A 22145-nucleotide genomic window follows, 5' to 3' on the forward strand; every position below is an offset into this window, starting at 1 on the left:
CGAATACTTTTTCAAAATTTAGCTTACTTGAGATGAGAACAGCAACTCCTCTTCTATGTCCTGATTAAAAACAAATTAGTGAAGCCCATTCTCTTTAATTTTCCATGCTCATTATCACTTAAGTGAGTTTCCTGTAAATATACTACATGGGCTTGTTCTTTTTTCATTTTTGATAGAATTTTGCTGCGCTTGACTGGATTCAACAGCCCATTGACATTAAAAGAAATGAATTTTACTTTGTCCTCAGCCATCTGTTAGTATATCATTGAAATTTGCAAAATATAACTTAATCGATCTACTCCCTCAACAAATAAGAGTCAAGAAACGTGAGTAATAAAAAAGGTAACGAAGGTGTGATTCCAAGGCTGGGGTCTCTAGATGACCCTGGGTTGGGCTAGAAGAAACGTCTAGCCGTGGGGGATAGCCCCTCCTACCTGTGGGTTGAGGGCCCCCGCTGCAGTACCTATAAAAGTAAGTAAAAAAAACTATGTCCATTACACAGAAATGATTTCCCTGTGTATTCCTCCCATATATATATTCTCATTTAGGTGGAGAAAAAGGAATGAATAAATGAATTTTTAAAAATTGAGTAATATAAAATCCACATTATAACACGTATTTCTCGAGATAGGTATAACACCATCTATTTTTGCTTCCGTTTAGTTTATCAGCACTTTTAAAGTTAGCCAAACCTTATGGCTCTTCTGGAGGAGGTGAGGGCTGCCCTCGGAGAACTGACAGTCTCTTCCTAATAGCCTTCTCTCATCCTGCTCCCGTCCCCTGCTTTCTAGGTTCTCTTACTATTTCTCAAGCAGCTCGGGACAACTGCTCAGCCAGACTTTCCCTTGGTTTGACCACACTAATGGACAGTGCTCTGTTGTTCATGTCTGTAGTCGCCTCCTCCACCGTCTGGTACAGTCGCATCCCTTCTTGGTAAAATACCCTCAGTTTAGCAGGGTACGGGGTTTGGAATTTAATCTTTTCTTGCTTTAATATTCGTTTCGCTTCGGAATATTCCTTCCGTTTCTGTAGGATCGCCGGGGGGGGGGGGGGTAATCATGATCCCGTTCCAAAAAACCCTCTTCTTACCTCAGGCCCTTTGTAGAATCTCCACCTTGCTCTTGAATCAAAGGAATTTAAGTACTATTGAGTGCGGTTTACTTTGTCTGTCTCTGGGAGGCCGCTGGACGAGCGAACGATGTGCCCTTTCAGTTTCAATCTCCATAGTCTGGGGAACCTCCAGCGCTTCCCGCAGCAGCTTGTCTACAAAGTCCATCATCGACAATCCCTCTGCTCCTTCGGGAACATTATAAATCCTGATCTTTTCAAAAGATCTTATACTTGATGGATTAACGGGGCAAATATGCTTTTTTCCGGAGGAACTGTTGATTTAAGCTGCTATTCTGCACGATGACGTCACCGGAACCTCATGTACCAGGTTTTAGCTAAATGAGGCATTTCAGCAGCAGCATTAGATCAAGCTATCATATCATGTGGGTATATTTTGAGAGCCTGAAAAGATTCAATGTTAGATCTCTGTGGAGAAGAGAGCAGTACTGTACAATTGGCTGGAGAATGTTAATACTCTATAATGAAAATGCGTAAGTTAACAGTTACCCCTCATATCCCCTCTCATCTTCAATGCATGCCCTCTGGTATTTGACATTTCAACCCTGGGAAACAGATACTCTCTGTCCACTCTATCTACACCTCTCAATCCTATAAACCTCTGTCAGTTCTCCCCTAAGCCTCCGGCACTCCAGAGAAAACAACTTAAGTTTATCCAGCATCTTGTGATAGCACATGCTCTCTAAACAGACCGCATCCTGGTAAACCTCTTCTGCACCCTCTCCAAAGCTTCAACATCCTTCCTACAGTGGCACAACCAGAACTGTACACAATACCCCAGATGTGACCTAACCAGAGTTTTATAAAGTTGTAACGTAACCTCATGACTTTTAAACTCAATGCTTCAAATAATAAAAGCAACATCACAGATGCTGGAACTCTGAGATAAATTCTTTTGAATAAACATTGGAAATCTTCATCAAATTAGACAATAAGAGAGAGATCTTGATTACAACTGACCCATTCTGATTAACTGTCTTTTCATCAATTGAAACTTTCAAGTCTAACCAGGAAAAAATTTTGGAACCCATAAATACATCTTCACAAAGTCGCATCTAAACCAAAGTAGTATCTTGGATGAAAAAGCATTAGATTGTCTTACAAATCAGAAAATAGAAGTGAAGCTTAGACAAATTTCACGTCAAATTTCATTGATTCCACTTAATTGAGCTTTGCCATTCTTATCCTAACAACGGTTCCCAACCTGGGGTCCACTTACCGCTTGTTTAATGGTGTTAGACCATAAGACATAGGAGCAGAATTATACCATTTGGTCCATCGAATCTGCTCCACCATTTTATCATGGCTGATCCAATTTTCTTCTCAGCCCCAATCTCCTGCCTTCTCCCCATATCCCTTCATGCCCTGATCAATCAAGCATCTAATCAACCTCTGCCTTAAATATACATAAAGACTTGGCCTCCACAGATCCACCACCCTCTGGCTAAAGAAATTCCTCATCATCTCCGTTCTAAAAGGATGCCCCTATACTCTGATGCTGTGTCCTCTGGTCTGAGACTCTCCCACCATAGGAAACATCCTCTCCATGTCCACTCTGTCAAGGCCTTTCACCATTTGATAGGTTTCAATGAGGTCACCTCTCATTCTTCTGAATTCCAGTGAATAGAGTCCCAAAACCATCACTCTTCATATGACAAGCCAATCAATCCTGGAATCATTTTTGTGAACCTCCTTTGAATCCTCTCCAGTTTCAGCACATCCTTTCTAAACCTACTTACAATACTCCAGGTGAGGCCTCACCCAGCATTTATACAGTTTCAACAGACATACACACACATATATATATAGCTTTTATACTATTTTATATTGGTCCATGGCATAAAACCCCTGGGACCTACATGAATTTTAGCTTCTCAATTATATGGCATTCTATATAAAGCAGTACTTCAGAAACTTAAAAGAACGCTTTAGTCAATAAAATTCAAAATCAACCAGCGATTTGGACCCACTGGCCCATGTTGATGTTTGTGCTCTGCACGAGCTTCATCTCATCAGTATATCCTTTGATACATCTTAACCCCACCTCCCCAGCACTTCAGAATCAGGTTTAATATCACCAGCATGTTGTGAAATTTGTTGTTTTGAGGCAGCAGTACATTGCAATACATAATCATTAAAAACTATGAATTACTGTATTTTTTATATTAAATAAGCACTGTATCTTTAGTTGATCTTTAAATGTATCGTTATTTGCCTCAACCATCTCATGTAATGAGTGTCACGTGAACATAATCTGAAGGAATTTGTTCCAAAGATGTGTTAGTGAGTCAGAACAGGAATAAAACACCATAAATCTACAAAGGAAGATGAGGAAACTTCAAAAACTCTCACTCTTTCATGTTCTTTCACCTCGTCTTACAATTGAGAAAATTGACAAGGGTGTTACCAGGACTGCAGGACCCAAGTTACAGGGAAAGACTGAATAGGTTAAGACTTTATTCCCTGGAGTGTAGAAGAATGAGGAGAGATTTGATTGAGATATACTAAATTATGAGGGGTATAGATAGGGGAAATGCAAGCAGGCTTTTTCCATTGGGGTTGGATGAGATTAGAACTAGAGGTTATAGGTCAAGTGTGAAAGGTGAAATATTTAAAGGGAACCTGAGGGGGAAGTTCTTCACTAGAGCAAAGGTTCCCAACCTGGAGTCCATGGACCCCTTGATTAACAGCAAGGCTCCATGGCATAAAAAATTATTGGGAACCCACGACTTAAAGGGTGGTGAGAGCATGAAACAAGTTGTCAGTGGATGTTGTGAATGCAGTTTCAATTTCAAATTAAGAGAAATTTGGATAAGAACACGGATGGGAGTGGTATGGTCCAGGTGCGGGTCGATGAAACTTGGAAGAATAAGTTCAGCATGAACTAGATGGGCCAAAGGGCCTGTGCTGTGGCACTCTATGACTCTCTAATTCAAATTGCTCACACTATCACCAGTGACAAAATTTAGTCACAACCCAAATTCATAAGGATTAAATTTATGTACTTCATAGTTCAAATGAAAATAAAAGCAGGTTCTCAAAAATTAATTAACCCGAATCAGTAACCCCATATTTCTCTCTCCTCACCATCTGCCTGGCTGCTAAATGTATCTTTACTTGAAACTTCATGATCTGCAGGACCTTTTCTGGTTTACGTTTATTGTTTCACGCACTAATTATTGCATTTAATAAATTTCACTGTCATAATGACAGTGTGGAGTCCACTTCTGAATTACTAAATTCATTAACATGCACCATAAAAATTCAGCAGTCGGCTTGATGTCCTAGTCAACGTGATAACACAAAGCTTCAGTGATTTATAATAGTGTAAGATTTAAGGAGTTAACTCAACACACTGATTTTGCTGACATTTAAAAACTTTTCAGCCTTGTTCTTGCATTCTGGACTATGAGAAAAATTTTACTGAATGACTATCTGCCATTATTGTTTGACATGTCCATTGCTTTCACTGGGATTACAATGAAGGGAATTCAGCTTTAGGTGACACTGACTTTTATCAGCATGGCGTTTCCATTCAGCTGAAGCACTTACAGCTTGAATGTCAGAATTCTACAGATATAGCAGCTATGTTTCATCAGGAGTTTGAAGAGATTTAGTTTGTTAACTAAAACACTTGAAAACTTTTATTGATGTATGAACACATATATACTTATTACAATTGATCTACTTATTTTTTTCTTTCTAAATTATCATGTATTGCAAGGAACAGCTGCTGCTAAGTTAACAAAGACGCTGAAGCCCTCTATTCACATTTACACTGAACATCAAATTCAATCAGTAGTAAGGTACATCCAACATACAAAGATCAGGAAGTCTTCAATTGATTGATGCAATAAAATCCGCTGGAACAGTGTAAGATCTGGAATGTAGCATACAATATAGAAACTCCTCGATGAACCCCTAACCCCTCTCAAAATTTGTAGCAAAATGGCCCAAACCAAGCTTTGGGGTGGCTTATTGATCTGCTCCAACGAATAGAATTCAACACATCTACATGTGATTCAACAGTAAGGGGACTAACATGAAGCTTGCTGGCAAATGTCATTTCTTAAACATTTTGGAATTGAACATAATAAATATTCCTTCATTATGTGCTATGTTATATGACATAGGCAATCATGGTCTTCCCAAGACCATGATTGCTCTTGACAAGTTTTTCTACAGAAGTACTTTGCCATTGTCTTCTTCTGGGCAGTGTCTTTACAAGGCAGATGACCCCAGTCACTATCAGAGATTGTCTGCCTGGTGTCAGTGGTCACATAACTACTTGTGTTATGCACCAGCTGCTAATACAACCATCTACCAGCTGCTCCAATGGCTTCACATAACGTTAATAGGGGGGGGGGGCGCTAAGCAGGTGCTACACCTTGCCCAAGGGTGACCTGCGGGCTGAAGGAGTGCCTTACACCTCCTTTGGCAAAGACGTATCTCCACTTCGCCACCCCATAAAAAGCATTACAGAAAAATTGTGCACGGAGAAACCTTGCTTCATCTTCCTTCTCCACTGAAACCTGTCAACCCCTCCCCACTATATGCATTGAACTATATAAGAGTACAAGATCTATATAGCCCCAGAAGAGCATCGCTGTGGGTCCACTGTAAGTTGTATGAAGGTGACAGGGAGATGCAATTACCAGTACTAATCAAAATGTACTCAGGCTACGCGATGTAAATAAAATATAAAGTACATAGCCCACCATGTGCATTAAGCAAAAGAAGAAAGTTAATGGAAAACCCTAGTAAAATCAGCCACAAAGTTTTCCATAACAATCAGTAAGCCATGATTTGTTGGTTCTTCCAGTGCAAGTGAGAGTTGCTAACATTCATTCCAAGGTGTAATAAAAGGTGCTGAGGGGTGTTGAAGTTCAGTGCAGTCACCACAAAGGCTCTGTGGGGAAGGACATAGTCTCGGGCCCTGCTGCCACTGAGGGGTTGGATCCTATATTATTGCCCCTCAAATACTTCATGGATGCATTGTTTTTGGAGGAAAGGTGAGTGGCATTTATACGTTGCAAGAGAATGTATTGAATTATTTTTTTTATTTATTGATATACAGCACAGAGTAGACCCCTCCAGCCCTTCGAGCCACGCTGTCCAGCAATCCCCCAATTTAACCCTCGCCTAACCATAGGACAATTTGCAATGATCAATTGACCTGCCAACTGGTACACCTTTGGACTGTGGGAGGGAGTGGCAGAAAATGAACATACTGTAAAGTGCTGTGCTAACCACTACACTATCATGCTGCTTAATTAAAGCATATTACTATATATTATGAATAAAGTATATTTTTGGTAGCAAAATCAATTATTTATATTTAGTGTCTTAAACACAGTAAACAGACAATTCAGTTAAAAAATGAGAAAATTGTTGATTTCAAGGGAAATAGAGAGGGAGGGGTGTGAACGCCAAGCTGTAGGACATAACTGAAACAAGAAGGAGATCAGGAGCAGAGATCTATTACAGTTGTAAGACCAGAAGTTACTAAGGCAGATAGTAAAAAGGAGACCAAGGATCCAACTGTGGAGGAGGGGTAGGACTGCCTGGGACAGTGGGGGGGGGGGGGTGTCGGACAACACACGACGTGTCCATAACTTCACGGTGAATAGTGGCGCAGAGACAAGGGCGTCGAAGTCGTCGTTTCTTCCCACCGGTTCTGAAACGCACCCGAGGCCCAGAGCCAGGGAGATAAAGTGGGTGGGGGCAGCAGAGGAGTGGCCTGGGCAGCAGCCAGGGGCTCTGGAAGTTTCTACTCCGAGCCTGAGCCTGGGCTAGAGACTGGCCGGAGACGGGGTTCCCGTTCGGCCCGGAAGCTCCAGCCGCTCAGCCCCGGCCTTTACCTTCACGTCCTCATCCTCGTCCTCGCCTTCCCATCTGTCTACGATCACCGGCTTCCTCAGCGAGTCCTCCTGCGTTCCGAAATCCACCGTCTCTGCAAGAGATAAGAAGCTGGCGGTTAGAGGGACACTAGAGCGGGGTCGCACCGCCCCGCCGCCACCAAACCCGAGACACAAAACCCGCACTCACCCCAGTCGTCGGGCTCCGCCATCACCACAGCTGCCGCCTGCCACCACCACCGCTTGCTCAGTCACGCCGAGGGACTGTGGGATGCCGGAGGTCTGGGGTTTCTGGGATCTTGGAGGACCGGATCTGGGAGGACTACGCGGTCCTCCCAGCTCCGGTGCTGTACCACGCCTGCCGGGAGCCGGGAGCCGGGAGCCGGGAGCCGGGAGCCGGGAGCCGGGAGCCGGGAGCCGGGAGCCGGGAGCCGGGAGCCGGGAGCCGGGAGCCGGGAGCCGGGAGCCGGGAGCCGGGAGCCGGGAGCCGGGAGCCGGGAGCCGGGAGCCGGGAGCCGGGAGCCGGGAGCCGGGAGCCGGGAGCCGGGAGCCGGGAGCCGGGAGCCGGGAGCCGGGAGCCGGGAGCCGGGAGCCGGGACAGTCCGCCAGTGGAACAGCACAGGTCTTCGGCCCGTCGTCGGCGTGTAACATTATTTACACCGTCATAGCCAGATTACAAACCCAGCACCCGAGTGCCCTCATTACCATCTCGGGTGACTTCAACCAGGTTACCATGGCTAGAACACTGCCCAACTTCACGCAGTATGTCAGCTGTACAACCAGAGGGAAGGGGACTCTGGATTTGATGGACGCTAACGTTGACGATGCATACAACTCCTCTCCCCTCCCCACACTGGGAAGGTCAGATCGCAACCTGGTGCATCTAAAACCCTGCTACGTGCCTCTGGTGAAGAGTAAACCTGCAATCTCGGGGACAGCGAGGAAATGGTCGGAGGAGGCTTACGAGGCGCTCCAGGGTTGTTTTGAGGTGACAGACTGGCAGGCACTCTGTGAGCCACATGGAGAGGATATTGATGGGCTCACAGAATGCATCACTGATTACATCAACCTCTGTGTGGACTGCAATGTTCCAACAAGAACTGTCCTTCGTTATTCAAGTAACAAGCCATGGGTGACAAAGGACATTTAGGACATCCTGAACGCTAAAAAGAGGGCAGAACACTTGTTCTGGAGCAGAATTATCTGCAGCTTAATATGAAAAAGACTAAGGAGCTGGTGGTAGACCCGAGGAGAGCTAAGGTACTGGTGACCCCTGTTTCCATCCAGGGGGTCAGTGTGGACATGGTGGAGGATTACAGATACCTGGGGATATGAATTGACAATTAACTGGACTGGTCAAAGAACACTGAGGCTGTCTACAAGAAGGGTCAGAGCCGTCTCTATTTCCTGAGGAGACTGAGGTCCTTTAACATCTGTCGGATGATTCTGAGGATGTTCTACGAGTCTGTGGTGGCCAGTGCTATCATGTTTGCTGCTGTGTGCTGGGGCAGCAGGCTGAGGGTAGCAGACACCAACAGAATCAACAAACTCATTCGTAAGGCCAGTGATGTTGTGGGGATGGAACTGGACTCTCTGACGGTGGTGTCTGAAAAGAGGATGCTGTCTAAATTGCATGCCATCTTGGACAATGTCTCCCATCCACTACATAATGTACTGGGTGGGCACAGGAGTACATTCAGCCAGAGACTCATTCCACCGAGATGCAGCACAGAGCGTCATAGGAAGTCATTCCTGCCTGTGGCCATCAAACTTTACAACTCCTCCCTTGGAGGGTCAGACACCCTGAGCCAATAGGCTGGTCCTGGACTTATTTCATAATTTACTGGCATAATTTACATATTACTATTTAATTATTTATGGTTTTATTACTATTTAATTATTTATGGTGCAACTGTAACAAAAACCAATTTCCCCCGGGATCAATAAAGTATGACTATGACTATGTTCCCGTGCCCACTTTTGTTTTGCTCATGTACACTCATCCTACGTGCTTGTATTAGGACCAGAGCCACCATTATAGCGGATTTCTGACACTTGGATTCAGGTTTATTGTACGACCGTTTCAAAGGGATTTAAAATTTTTCCTGAGGTAATGCCATTGGGTACCAGCCTCTCCTCGGGCGCCACGGCAGCAACGCGGTTAGTGCGACGCAGTTACAGCTCACGGCGTTCCAGAGTTTGGGGTTCAATTCCGTCAGCACACGTAAGGAGTCTGTACGTTCTCCCCACAACTGCGTGGGTCTCCTTCGGGTGATCCAGTTTCCTCCCACAGTCCAAAGTCAAACTGGTAGGAAGTCATACAGTATAATATTTTCTAATTCTACTTACTGAGGTACAGTGTGGAATAGGCCCTTCGAGCCACAGTACCCAGCAACCCCAATTTAACCCCAGCCTAATCACGGGTCAATTTACAATGACCAACTAACCTACCAACCAGTACGTCTTTGGACTGTGGGAGGAAACCAGAGCACCCGGAGGAAACCCATGCGGTCACAGGGAGAACGTACAAACTCCTTACAGGCAGTGACAGGAATAAATAATGAGTATTTTATGATACATTTGCTGACCCCTGCAGCCACTTAGAGCACAGCTCTCCACATTCTGTCTCCTGTACAGATGCTGTTCCTTTCTCCGAGATTCCCGTCTCCACCGCATCTGCTGTCAAGGTGAGGCTTCCTCGTCCAGGACATCGGAAATGTCCTTCCTCAGGAAGCATTGCTTCCCTCCTGCTCAGGTTGATGGCGTCTGCTCTTGCACCTCCCGTTTCTTGTCCTTCTGCTGTCACCCCACCTCCTTGCAGACACAACATATTTGAGCTCTGATTCCAGCCTCCTGATCAGAACTCAGTCGGGGGTTCCCAACCTTTTTTACGCCATGGACCCTGACCACTAACTGAGGGGTCCGTGGACCCAGGTTGCGAACCCTGATCTAGAAGATGCCCTTCACTTTTAAGGGTCTAACTTCTTAAATCCCCCCTTGAAATCTCTCCTCTCCCATTCTCGCTTCACCTGACCTTTAGTAGTTTAATAATCACTCCCATGAATCTCCTTGGGACACGTTGCTACACTGAAGACTTGATATAAATCCAAGTTGTAAACATTGTCATGTTACCAGTAACATGCTTACTTGCACATTTTGTCTCCTTGCACACTGCACATCAGTGTTTGTCAGTCTTTGTGTCTTCTTGTAAAGTTTCCAACACAATCTATTGTTTCTTTTTTTCCGCGTAAATACCTGCAAGAAAATGAATCTCAAGGTGGCATTTATGTACTTTGATAGTAGATTTACTTTGAACTTTGACGTGAAGCAGCACTAACAGTTATTGCGGGTGCAGAACGCGTGGAGACACTTGCGGGCTGCCCCAGCGCATCCTTAGCTTGTTAGCACAAAAGATGCATTTCACTGTAGGTTTCCTGCATGCCACGGTGTCAGCTGTTGTAGCCGGCCAGGGAAGGAGACACTGGGGCCGGTGTGGCAGAGAGCTGAGGTCTGCGCTACGTTGAAGACTGGCCCCTCCAGAGTGCTGTGGGACTGAGTTTTGCACCTTGGCCCTGCAGGAATACTGTTTCATTTGGCTGAACGACAATTAAACTTGAACTTGTACTTGCTGTAGATGTTTGAATTTTGAATCTCGAATCTTGACTAGTCACAGTAGTCAGTCAACAACAGATGGTGTTCTAGGCAATTAAATTCCTCAGAGAGAAAATCATTGGTCCTTTCATCTTTCCTCTAAAGCATGTGACATTTCAATTCTCTTCTATATATTTATTCATTTATTCAGCAAGTCAGTGTGGAACAGCCCCTTCTGGCCCAACGAGCCTTGCCACCAGCAACCCACCTATTCAACCCTAACCTAATTACAGGACAATTAACTGTGACCAATTAATCTATTAACCAGTACAACTTTGGAACATGGGAGGAAACCAGACCACCCAGCAGAAACCCACGTATTCACAGAAAGAACATACAAATCCCTTACAGACGGCAACAGAATTGAACTCTCAACTCCCCCACTCCGAGCTTTAACAGCATTGCACTAACTACTACGCTACCCTGGCATCCACAATGTGGTTCATGAACTGTTATTTTCTGAAAGAAATCTAATCTCAGTTTGACTTAGTCAACTACCTATCCTCTAAAGACTCTGTTCCATCGATGAAGTACTATTTTGACAGGTTGGATTTTAATTTATCTTTATTTAGTTTGGGCATCGATTGTGAATTCTGTATCAAAGTGAAGTGTCTTGTCAGAATACTACAGCACAGAAACAGGCCCTTCAGCCCATCTAGTCCATGCCGAATTGTTATTGTGCATAATCCCATTGACCGTACCCCACCCATCCATGTACTTATTCAAACTTTTCTTAAAAGTTGAAATCAAACCCATATCCACCACTTCTGCTAGCAGCTCGTTCCACACTCTCACCACCTTCTGAGCAAAGAGATTCTTCCTCAAATTCCCCTCAACCGTCTCACTTTTCACCCTTAACCCATGACCTCTAATTCTAGTCTCACCCAACCACAGTAGAAATAGCCTACTTGCATTTACCCTATAGCCCTCACGATTTTGTATGCCTCAATTAAATCTCCCCACATTCTCCTACACTCCATGGAATAAAATCCTAACCTGTTCAATCTTTCCCCGTAACTCAGGTTCTCAAGTCCCAACAACATCCTTGCAGATTTTCACTGCACTCTTTCAATCTTATTGAATCTTTCCGGTGGGTAGGTGACTGGAACTGCAATACTCCAAATTAGGCCTCACCAACATCTTGTGCTTCAACATAACTGAAATGCCCTTTAGCCACGTTCTGACTACGTGGTATGTGAGACCACTTGTAGTTTGGGACCTCTCAGGCATTCAGCCTAGCTTTGTTCAAATGAACATCAGAAAAAAAAAGAGAAGGCCATTTGGCCCCTCAAACCTGTACCACCTGTGCCTCAAATCCATTTCCCCACCCAATCAGATTTAGGCCCTGAGCTCCTGACTCTCTGATGACAGAAACCCGGACACTAGGCCTTGGACTCTGGTCTTGCCCATTTGCATACCTAGAGGGTCACTGTCACTTGTGCTTCCTGCCCACATGGAACTCTGACCCCACAACCTACCAATGACTCATTGTGTGTGACACCTGATTTATCACACACATCCATGTCGCTAGCACAGAACAGAGGCCTAGCCTCTGACCTGCCTTCTAACTCCCCCACAGCCCTGTCTCTAAACCCTAACTCCCTGCTCTGTCCACAAAACCATCCCTGCAAAGTTCCAAATTCAAAAGTAAATTTATTATCAAACTACATTTATGTGACCATGTACAACCCTGAGATTCATTTTCCTGCGGGCATGCAATACTGTGCAAAAGCCCTCGGCAGATATATACAGCTAGGGTGCCGAAGACTTTTGTACAGCTCTGTAGTAATTTTGTGTAATGCACTGTACAGCTGCTGCAAAAACTAATTTCATGACATACGTGAGTGATGATAAACCTGATTCTGATCTGGGTCTCTATTGTGGACTGAGAGTGGGAAGGGGGCAGGGAGAGGGGAATCATGGTTGGGAAAAGAGGAAGGGAGAGGGGAGGGAACAGGAAGCACCAGAGAGACATTCTGTCATGATCAATAAACCAATTGTTTGGAATCAGATGACCCTGCCTGGCGTCCCAGGGCTGGGTGTGTCTGCACCCATACCGCCCCCTGGCACTCTTCTCTGCCACCTGTCCCACACCCCTCCCGCCATGCTCCACCCTCACCATTCCCAACATCCTTTGCTCCCACCAGATTTACAAACTCACTGCCCACTCACATTGACAAATTCAGTACTGTGCAAAGGTCTTAGACACCACAGCGATATACAAGTGCCTAAGACTTTTGCACAGTACTGTACTCAATGAATCCAATTACCATAATAAAACCAATGCACTGTGCAATGATCTGATCTGTATGCAAGTCAAGCCTTTCACTGCATCTTTGGGTATGTAACAGTAATAAATGAATACCGATATCAAATCTCCAGGCCATCACAGGAACAAAAGCAAACGTGACGGAAATGTAGCAAGCCTGCCATAGGTGGGGGTGGTGTCCATTTATTCCAAACATTTCCATGGATGGCTCTGGACTGCATGGAAACTTCCCACTGCAGCTGTGCTGATGTTTAAGAGCTGCTGTACCGTGGGGAAAGCACTGACAGGAAACACGTGGAGACGGTGATGCACGAAAGCAAATTGTCCGATCAGAGGGAACACAAGCACTAATTGAAATCTACACAGTGGTACCTTCTTTACCTGATAAAGTGGCCACTGAGTGGCCGTCTGCAGCTGTAGCCCGTCCACTTCAAGGTTCGATGTGCTGTGCATTCAGAGATGCCCTTCTGCACATTACGGTTGTAACGTGTGGTTATTTGAGTTGCTGTCGCCTTCCTGTCAGCTTGAACCAGTCTGGCCGTTCTCCCCTGACCGCTCTCATTAACACCACCCAATGGATACTTTTTTTGTTATTTTCACACCATTCTCTGTAAACTCTAGAGACTGTTGTGTATGAATATCCCAGTTTCTGAGACACTCAAACCACCCCATCTGGCACCAAGAATTATTCCATGGTCAAAGTCCCTTCATCCCCATTCTGATTTTTGGTCTGAACAACTTGACCAATGCCTGCATGCTTTTATGTTTCTCACACATGATTGGCTGATTACATATTTGCATTAATGAGACAGTGTAAAAATGTCACTAATGAGGAGGAGATGGCGGCGCGACGCAGCTCGCAGCGGCTACTCCAGTGGTGATGTCTGTTATCTGTCAACTAGGGTGCCGTGCACAATCCTGATTTGATGGAGATGGACGTGAGAGCACGGAGGAACATCTGGTGAAACTTCTGAAATGCCTTCTTCACTGCCACTGCTACTGTGCGATCCAGAATCTCCAGAGAAGGCCCCGAGTTCTCGGCTTTGCTTGTTGCTCAGCAGCTGGGGCGGGGTCGAAGCGCTCGGCAGAGATGGTGCTCGGTGTCAAAGGGCTGGTCGGAGGCTTGAAGTTTTCAGACAGACTCAGAGTCGGCTGTGGTCGGGTGCTTCCAATGCATCGGCAGTTGTCAGCGCCTGGAGGTTTATGGCAGAGAAAGTTTCTCCCTTTTGCCGCCCGCTATCAGGACTATCAGAAGTCGATTGGAACTCAGACTTTTTTTTTTACTGTGCCCATGGTCTGCTCTTTATCAAATTACGGTATTGCTTTGCATTGTTGTAACTATATGTTATAATTATGTGGTCCTGTCAGTGTTAGTCTTTGGTTTGTTCTGGTTTTTTTTGTGATATCACTCTGGAGGAACCTTGTATCAATTTTTAATGCATGCATTTCTAAATGACAATAAACGAGGACTGAGTGTCCTCATAATCTAATCTAATAGTGACAATTTACTGTACCTGTGGCACAAAATCCATCAAAGCTGAAACTAGGGAGAAACCAGCCAAATCCTGCTTGGATCTAATTGGGACCTGAGGGACACCTCCTCCAAGAGGACCACAACCTCGTCATAGGGTTTGGAGGCTTGTGTGCCTCAATGACCCGGAGAGCCATGTTGGCCGGAGTCAGGGCCTTGTGCTTTGGCTCTTGGCAGGGTCACAGGGTAGAGGCCAGACTAAGAGTGGTCCACTGGTCCTCCAGTTTCGGGGGTTCAGCTCGGGGCTAACAACCCTGACTGGTCAAACAAAACTGTTACGGAAACAGCAATGAAGAATCCTTCTACATCTGTCGGTGACGAATTCCGGAGTCTCCAGCCGGGACTTGCACGGCTGACAGTAGTGAAAACTGAAAGGAAGTGACTGGCACAATGAAGGAAGCCCTGAACACCGCCAAGACCAAGACGAGAATTGGTTTTGTCAGAGGAGGACGACCTTCATTGCCACCTTAAACGCCAGCGGTGCAACAGGCAGAAAGCGAGCGAGAGACACCGCTTTCACCCAGAAGGTGGTTACCATTCAGAGCAGGTGGTTGAGGCCAGTACGTTAACAACATTTAAAAAACACTTGGACAAGTACAAGGATAGGGAAGGTTTAGGGGGATACAGGCCAAATGCAGGCAAGTGGGTCTAACGTAGATGCACTCTTGTTCGGGCATGGGCCATCGACGCATTTTACTGTATCTGTCAATGTAAACATGATAAATAAGCTGAAATCTTGAATCTGTGGGTTGAAGGGCCTGTTTTCATGCTGTATAACTCTATCTAGGGTCAGCGTTCATACCGAGCCTCGATGTCTACCTTTACTATTCCTCCAGCCTTTACTAGCCTCCCCAGCGTCCAGAACATCTCAAAAAGGCGCCATCCATCATTAAATAACCCCTGTCACCCAGGACATACCCTCTATATTGCTACCATCTATATATGTATTGCATTGTACTGCTGCGACAAAGTTAACAAATTTCACAACATATCCTGGGTGATATTGAACGGATCCTGGTTCCTACAAATCCCTTCACTTAAAGTGAAGGTGGAGGGGTGAGAAGGAGAGATTCTGGAAAGTGATTCCAGAGCTCGTGGCGGAAAGATTAAAATCAGGAATGCTGAGAGCTGGAGCTAAGATGTCAAATACATGACTCAAGGCAATCAATCGGCTGTTTGAAAATTGAAATAAGACCAGAAGGTGCCAGAAACACTCAGCAGGTCAGGCAGTATCTATGGAGGCAGAAATAGAGTTAATGCTTTAGATCCAAGACCCTTCAACAGAAAATCAATAGATTGTTAGACGTCGAGTTTAATCAAAGCAAAAAGAAACAATTCTTTATTCAACCACATAATTTCAAAAACAAAAGAGGTCAATCCCAACAAACTAAAATGAAAAGTCTGCATCTCACAGGTACAAAGTCTCCTCAACGTATGTAAGTTCCACTCAGAACCATTATTCAGGGATACAAAGGCAGCAAGCTCTCAAACAAACAGATGACAACACAAGGTTAGAGTATGTTTTGGTAGTTACAGGTAAGCTTCTCTTGTGTGTAAAAGATTACAGAAGAGACACAACAATATTCCATTCAAGCTCACAGAAAGATTTCTTCCAGACGATCTCCCTGAAAACAGAAGAGTTCATTAATAACTATCCATATTAAATAGATTACTTCATTATCAATTGTTCGCAAGGGAGCAGCAAGTTAATAGATTTGCTATCGTGAGTGGGTTTTGAGGGACCTCAAATAAGGAGAGATGAAGTTACATATGTGGGGCTTTAGAGAGCAGGGGTTCCTGATCTTTTTATGCTGTGGACCCCCATCATTAACCAGGGGGTCTGTGAACCCCAGGATGGGAGCCCCTGGTTCAGATGATATTACAAGTCCATAAGACCACAAGACTAGGAGCAGAATTTGGCTATTCAGCCCATCAAGTCTGCTGCACTATCCCATCGTATCTGATTTATTATCCCTCTCAAGCCCATTCTCCTGCCTTCTCCCTGTAACCTTTGACACCCTTACTAATCAAGAACCTATCAACCTCTGCTTTAAATATACCCAATGACCTCACCTCCACAGCCGTCTGTGGCAATGAATTCTACAGACTCCCCACCCTCTGGCTAAAGAAATTCCTCCTTATCTCTATTTAAAGGGATGTCCTTCTATTCTGAGGCTGTGCTCTCTGGTCCTAGACTCCCCCACTATGGGAAACATCCTCTTTACATCCACTCTATTTAGGCCTTTTAACATGCGATATGTTTTGATGAGATTCCCCCCGCCCCATTCTTCTAAACTCCAGTGAGTACAGGCCCAGAGCCATCAAACACTCCTCATGTGTTAACCCTTCCATTTCCAGAATCATTCTCACGAACTGCCTTTGAATCCTTGCTAATGACAGCACAACACATGTACGAACAATCTTTATATGAACAAATTGTTCACTGTGCTTACATTTTTTTAATCAATACACCACAGAAAACATCCCATCTGGATCCATCATAGCTTGGTACAGCAACAGTTAAAAAAAAATCAACTCAAACTAGTTGTATTCCACTCAACTACACACATTTCAACTGTGGAAATCCTTTGCCAGGGGACGTATTCAACGGGATTTGCAGATGATGCTACAACCACACTCAAGAATCACTTCTCATTTTGGCTGTACTACCACCCTGGTGTTACACCTCCCCACCTTTCAGAAAAAAATACCCCAGCATTAACTGTGTGTCATTAGACACCAAGAGAGTCCCAGTCTCTATCAGTTTTTACTGATGCACCGCAGAATGCATTATAGCTTGGTACGGCAACAGCCCTGCACGTGACCACAGGAAACCACAGAGAGTTGTGGACACAGCTCAGCAGAAACTAGGCTCCCCTCCGCAGACTCTGTCTACACCTCACTGTCTCAGTAGAGCAGCCAGCATAATCAACGACCCCATTCCCCCAGATATTCTCTCTTCCCGTCTCTCCCATCGGGCAGAAGATACAAAAGCCTAAAAGCACGTACCACCAGGCTGAAGGACAGATTCTACCCCACTGTTATCAGACAATTGAATTGTTTCCTGATACAATAAGATGGACTCTTGACCTCATAATCTAACATTTGTGATCTGGCACCTCATTGTCTGCCCTCTCTGCACTTTCATATTACTTTGCATTGTGTTATTGATTTACCACGTTCTACCTCTATTCACTGTGTAATGATCTGATCGGTATAAACAGTTTGCATGACAAGCTTTTCACTCCATCTCAGTGCATGTGACAATCATAAACTGATCCCAATTCCAAAAGAGGCCACAAGGTTTGTTGGATGCTGCAGGGTTGGACAGATAGATATGGGAGGTGTGACTGTGTGACTGAAACAGGTCCTTGTGGAGGTGTGCACACATCTGAGTGTCAAAGAAACTGAGCAGACCAGGCAGCATCTACGGAGGGGAAATGGACAGTGAGTCAGTGTTTTGGGCCAAGACCCTTCATCAGGACTCAACGTGTTCTCAACACAGAACCTGCCAGTGACTGTTTTCAATGACGCTGCTGGTTTTCACGTGTACCAGCACGTGTTTCATGCATATCTTGGCACCGTCTTCATTAATAATGGGCAGCCCATCAGATGCCCGCTGCATGATTGGTGGTCTGACAATACCCTTCGATATTCTAATGCAGGCTAACTGTAAACAGTCTTTCTCTCCCAGCCAGCTTTACCCAAAGGTCCTTCATCAGTGACAGCTGATCAGGACACATCATTCAACTTTACCAACAGGGTAACTAGCCAGTGGTAGAACGGCAGGTAAGATGAACAATGTGAAAGTCAGAAACACAAGAGATACTGCAGATGCTGGAGTAACACCTCCAACCCAAGAACATCGCCAACATCACCCGCGAACCCATGACATGAACATCAATTTCCCCAACTTCTGGTAATTTCTTCCCATTCCTCCTTTCTTTTTTCCATTCCGCATTCTGGTTTCCTTCCCACCCTTTCTCCTGGACGTCAATTCACTCTGGTTCCCTCTTCCTTCATTTTCTCCCATGGCCCACTGTCTTCTCCTATCAGATTTCTTCTTCTTCAGCTTTTACCACTTCCACCTATCACCTTCAAGTTTCTTACTTCATCTCACCTGGTCTCACCTATCACCTGCCAGCTTGCCCTCTCCCCCACCCCCCCCACCTTCCTATTCTGTCTCTTCCCCCTTCCTTTCCAATCTTGACAAAGGGTCTCGGCCTGAAACACCGATTCTTTATTTCCCTCCGTAGATGCTGAGTTCCTCCAGCATTTTGTGTGCATTGCTCTGGATTTCCAGCATCTGCAGAACTCCCCGCCTTTGTGTTGCTGCGAGTAAGTTCTCTATTGCCCGTGTGTACGTGCACTCGTGCAAATAACCATGACCTTGGATTTTTAACGGCCTGTTTCTGCATTGTAAATTCCGTATGATTTACCTCTTATGTCGACGGCCGTTTTGTGCCATGATGTGAGGACCATATCCAGAGCCTTCTTCTGTACGTCACCGAGTTCCTTCAGCTGGGCAGGGGTCACTGCCACAGCCTGCTGGTAATTAAACATGCGAATCTGGGCCGGACTAAATACTACCTGCCACAGGAAGGAATGAGGGAGATCAGCAAAATACATTTTAACTTCCATAACTTACTCCAGTCTGTACTAGCTGGAGTTTAAAAGAATGAGGGGGGAATTGGAGGGAGCACGGTAGCATAGTGATTAACATAACACTATTACAGTGCCAGTGACCCGGGTTCAATTCCCACCACTGTCTGTGGGGAGTTTGTACTGCACGTTCTCCCCGTGACCGCATGGGTTTCCTCCGGGTGCTCCGGTTTCCTCCCACAGTCCAAAGACATACTGGCTAGTAGGCTAATTGGTCACGCGGGGGTAATTAGGTGGCGGGGGCTCGTTGGGCCGGAAGGGCCTGTTACCGTGCAGGATCTCTAAATAAAATAAAAATAGTTGGGAACATTCGTTGGACAAGATTGTCTGGAAGCAGCTGAAGGGTAATGCTGAGGAAATGTTGCACTCGGAGATGAAGACCAGAAGACCTTACCTAAGACACGGGAGCAGAATTAGCCCATTTGCCCTATCAAGTCATTACAATTTGATTTTAAGAATGACATTAATGTGAATGCTAAAACTGTCTGAAAGATACTGACTTACAGGCAATAAAAATCATTATTTCCATAAGTTTTCATCGTTAGTATTAGAGACTAATACAGTTCATGGTTAGGTCACAAGGAATCTTTAGTGTAAACACAAGAGATTCTACAGATGCTGGAAGTATTTACATGCATCATTGACAAGTTTGTTGCTAGATTGTCCTTGACAAGGAGACAGTGAGCCTCCATTAGACATAGGAACAGAATCAGGCCATTCGGCCCATCGAGTCTGCTTCCCCCATTCTATCATGGCTGATTTATTATCTCCCCTCAACCCCATTATCCTGCCTTTTCTGACACTTTTCTAATCATGAACCTATCAATCTGTGCTTCAAAATATACTCAATGACTTGGTCTTCACAGCCGTCTACAGCAATGAATTCCACAGATTCACCACCCTCTGGCTAAAGGCTTCAACCCACCAATTTAACCCCAGCCTAATCACGGGACAGTTTACAATGACCAATTAACCTACCAACCGGTACGTCTTTGGACTGTGGGAGGAAACCAGAGCAACCGGAGGAAACCCACGCAGTCGCAGGGAGAACGTACAAACTCCTGCAGACGGCAGTGGGAATTCACCTGGGTCACCTGTACTGTAAAGTGTTGTGTTAACCGCTATGCCATCGTGCTGTGCCAATAACCAATTAACCCACCCGGTCTGACCTTGGACGGTGCAAGGAAACCAGAGGATTGGGAGAAAACCCATGCATTGCTCAGAGATTCCTTACAGAGGATGCCAGGATTGAACTCCGAATTCCGGAACACCCTAAGCAGCAAGAGCATCACGCTGACTGCTATGCTACCAGAACAAGGGTCAGAGAGTGGAAATGGAAACCTCTGTCTGTAATATTACTTCAACAAAACCTCCCGGAACAGCACTCCGGAAGCTACGAGCCTGATTCATAATGTGCAAATGACGATGGCGTCAGGAATGGGTTAAGAAATATTGACGTATTCCATCAATTGGAATAGCAGGTACAAAAATCCTTTAAAAAAAAGAAGAAAATTGTGATTTTTTAACAAGTTCTCACTAAATTATTTTTGAGCTGTAGTAAGTGTTGTAATGTGAGAAACATGACTACAGGTGTCCTACTAACAGCAGAAACTAGATTAATGATGCTGTTTAAGGAACAAATACTAATTAACCCTTGCATTTCAAAATAGAGTCACAAGCTCTCATTTAGATGCAGAGGAAAGAGAAGGCTTCAGCTCGATTCTCAACATCAAGGATTAACTTTATTCACCATATGCATTTACATGTGTTAGGAATTCGCTGTGATCTGTTGGCAAGAGTGTGACATGCAACAAAAAACAATATTCAACAATTATAAAGAATTATATAATAATAAAGTTAGAGGTTAAAGTATGGATATGGAATAAAATGTGCATAAATACATAAATACCAGCATATATTTACAATGTAAACAGCATTATAAAAATAGTTTACAGTGTTTACAGTGCAGTGAAGTGACAGGGCGTTATACAGAGGAGTGTGAGGTGGGGCTAACATAACAATGCCACATCCAATTATGGAGCTCTCCCTCAGCCCTGCACTGAAGTGATAAGCCAGAATTTTTGTGCACAGGGCCCGAGAGTGGGATTTGAACTCGGAAACATCTGACTCAGAAGGAGAGCTTGCTCCAAACCACTGGTGAAATGATAGAAAATAAAGATGCCGTTTTGGAAACCTGTTGTGGGCACGTGGCCAAGTGATTAAGGCATTGGACTAGTGACCTGAAGGTCGTGAATTCGAGCCCCAGCCGAGGGAATGTGTTGTGTCCTTGAGCAAGGCACTTAATCACACGTTGCTCTGTGACGACACTGGTGCCAAGCTGTATGGGTCCTAGTGCCCTTCCCTTAGACAACATTGGTGTTGTGGAGAGAGGAGACTTGCAGCATGGGCAACTGCTGGTCTTCCATACAACCTTGCCCAGGCCTGCGCCCTGGAGAGTGAAGACTTTCCAGGTGCAGATCCACGGTCTCACAAGACTAACGGATGCCTTTACTTGGAAACCTGCAAGAACCCTGGAGATAGGCAAAGTAAGATAGGCTGAATGGTCTCTGCCATCCAATTATATTTCTTATTGTAACTTACGGTAAGTTCTTTATGCATTACACGGTGCTGCTACCGCAAAACAACAAATTTCACAACATCTGATCAACTTAAACCTGATCCTGATTCTAATCATTTCTTTTTTTTGCCCACAGTTAATACCTTCAAAACTGAATGGGAGGGATACATTTTATTTATTTATTGAGATACAACGTGCAATAGTCCCTTCCGGCCCTTCGAGCAACGATGCCCAGCAACCCCCGATTCAACCCCAGCCGAATGACAGGACATTTCACAATGACCAATTAACCTACTAATCTGTACACCTTCGGACTGTGTGAGGAAACACAGGCAGTCATGGGGAGGATGTACAAACTCCTCACAGGCAGTGGCGGGAAATGGACCCGGGTCGCTGTTACTGTAGGGCGTTGCGCTAACCACAATAAGTGGGAGGAAGAAAAATGATGCTATGCTTGAGAAACACACA

The 22145-nt window shown here is 44.9% G+C and overlaps 2 protein-coding genes across 2 annotated transcripts in view; both read right to left on the minus strand.

Annotated features, from left to right (window-relative positions):
- LOC134355792 (eukaryotic translation initiation factor 3 subunit J-like) overlaps window positions 1-7256 on the minus strand; it is a 44461-nt gene extending 37205 nt beyond the window's left edge. The window contains exons 1-2 of the mRNA XM_063066208.1: window positions 7177-7256; window positions 6990-7081 (exon numbers count right to left, since the gene is read on the minus strand). Coding sequence (XP_062922278.1) covers window positions 6990-7081; window positions 7177-7198 — 114 coding nt within the window. The 5' untranslated portion in view covers window positions 7199-7256. The remainder of the gene's footprint in view (window positions 1-6989; window positions 7082-7176) is intronic.
- Window positions 7257-15797: 8541 nt separating this feature from the next.
- strc1 (stereocilin 1) overlaps window positions 15798-22145 on the minus strand; it is an 80516-nt gene continuing 74168 nt past the window's right edge. The window contains exons 24-25 of the mRNA XM_063065104.1: window positions 18877-19027; window positions 15798-16062 (exon numbers count right to left, since the gene is read on the minus strand). Coding sequence (XP_062921174.1) covers window positions 15968-16062; window positions 18877-19027 — 246 coding nt within the window. The 3' untranslated portion in view covers window positions 15798-15967. The remainder of the gene's footprint in view (window positions 16063-18876; window positions 19028-22145) is intronic.

This window comes from Mobula hypostoma, chromosome 13 (genome assembly GCF_963921235.1).
Source record: "Mobula hypostoma chromosome 13, sMobHyp1.1, whole genome shotgun sequence".
NCBI lineage: Eukaryota > Metazoa > Chordata > Chondrichthyes > Myliobatiformes > Myliobatidae > Mobula > Mobula hypostoma.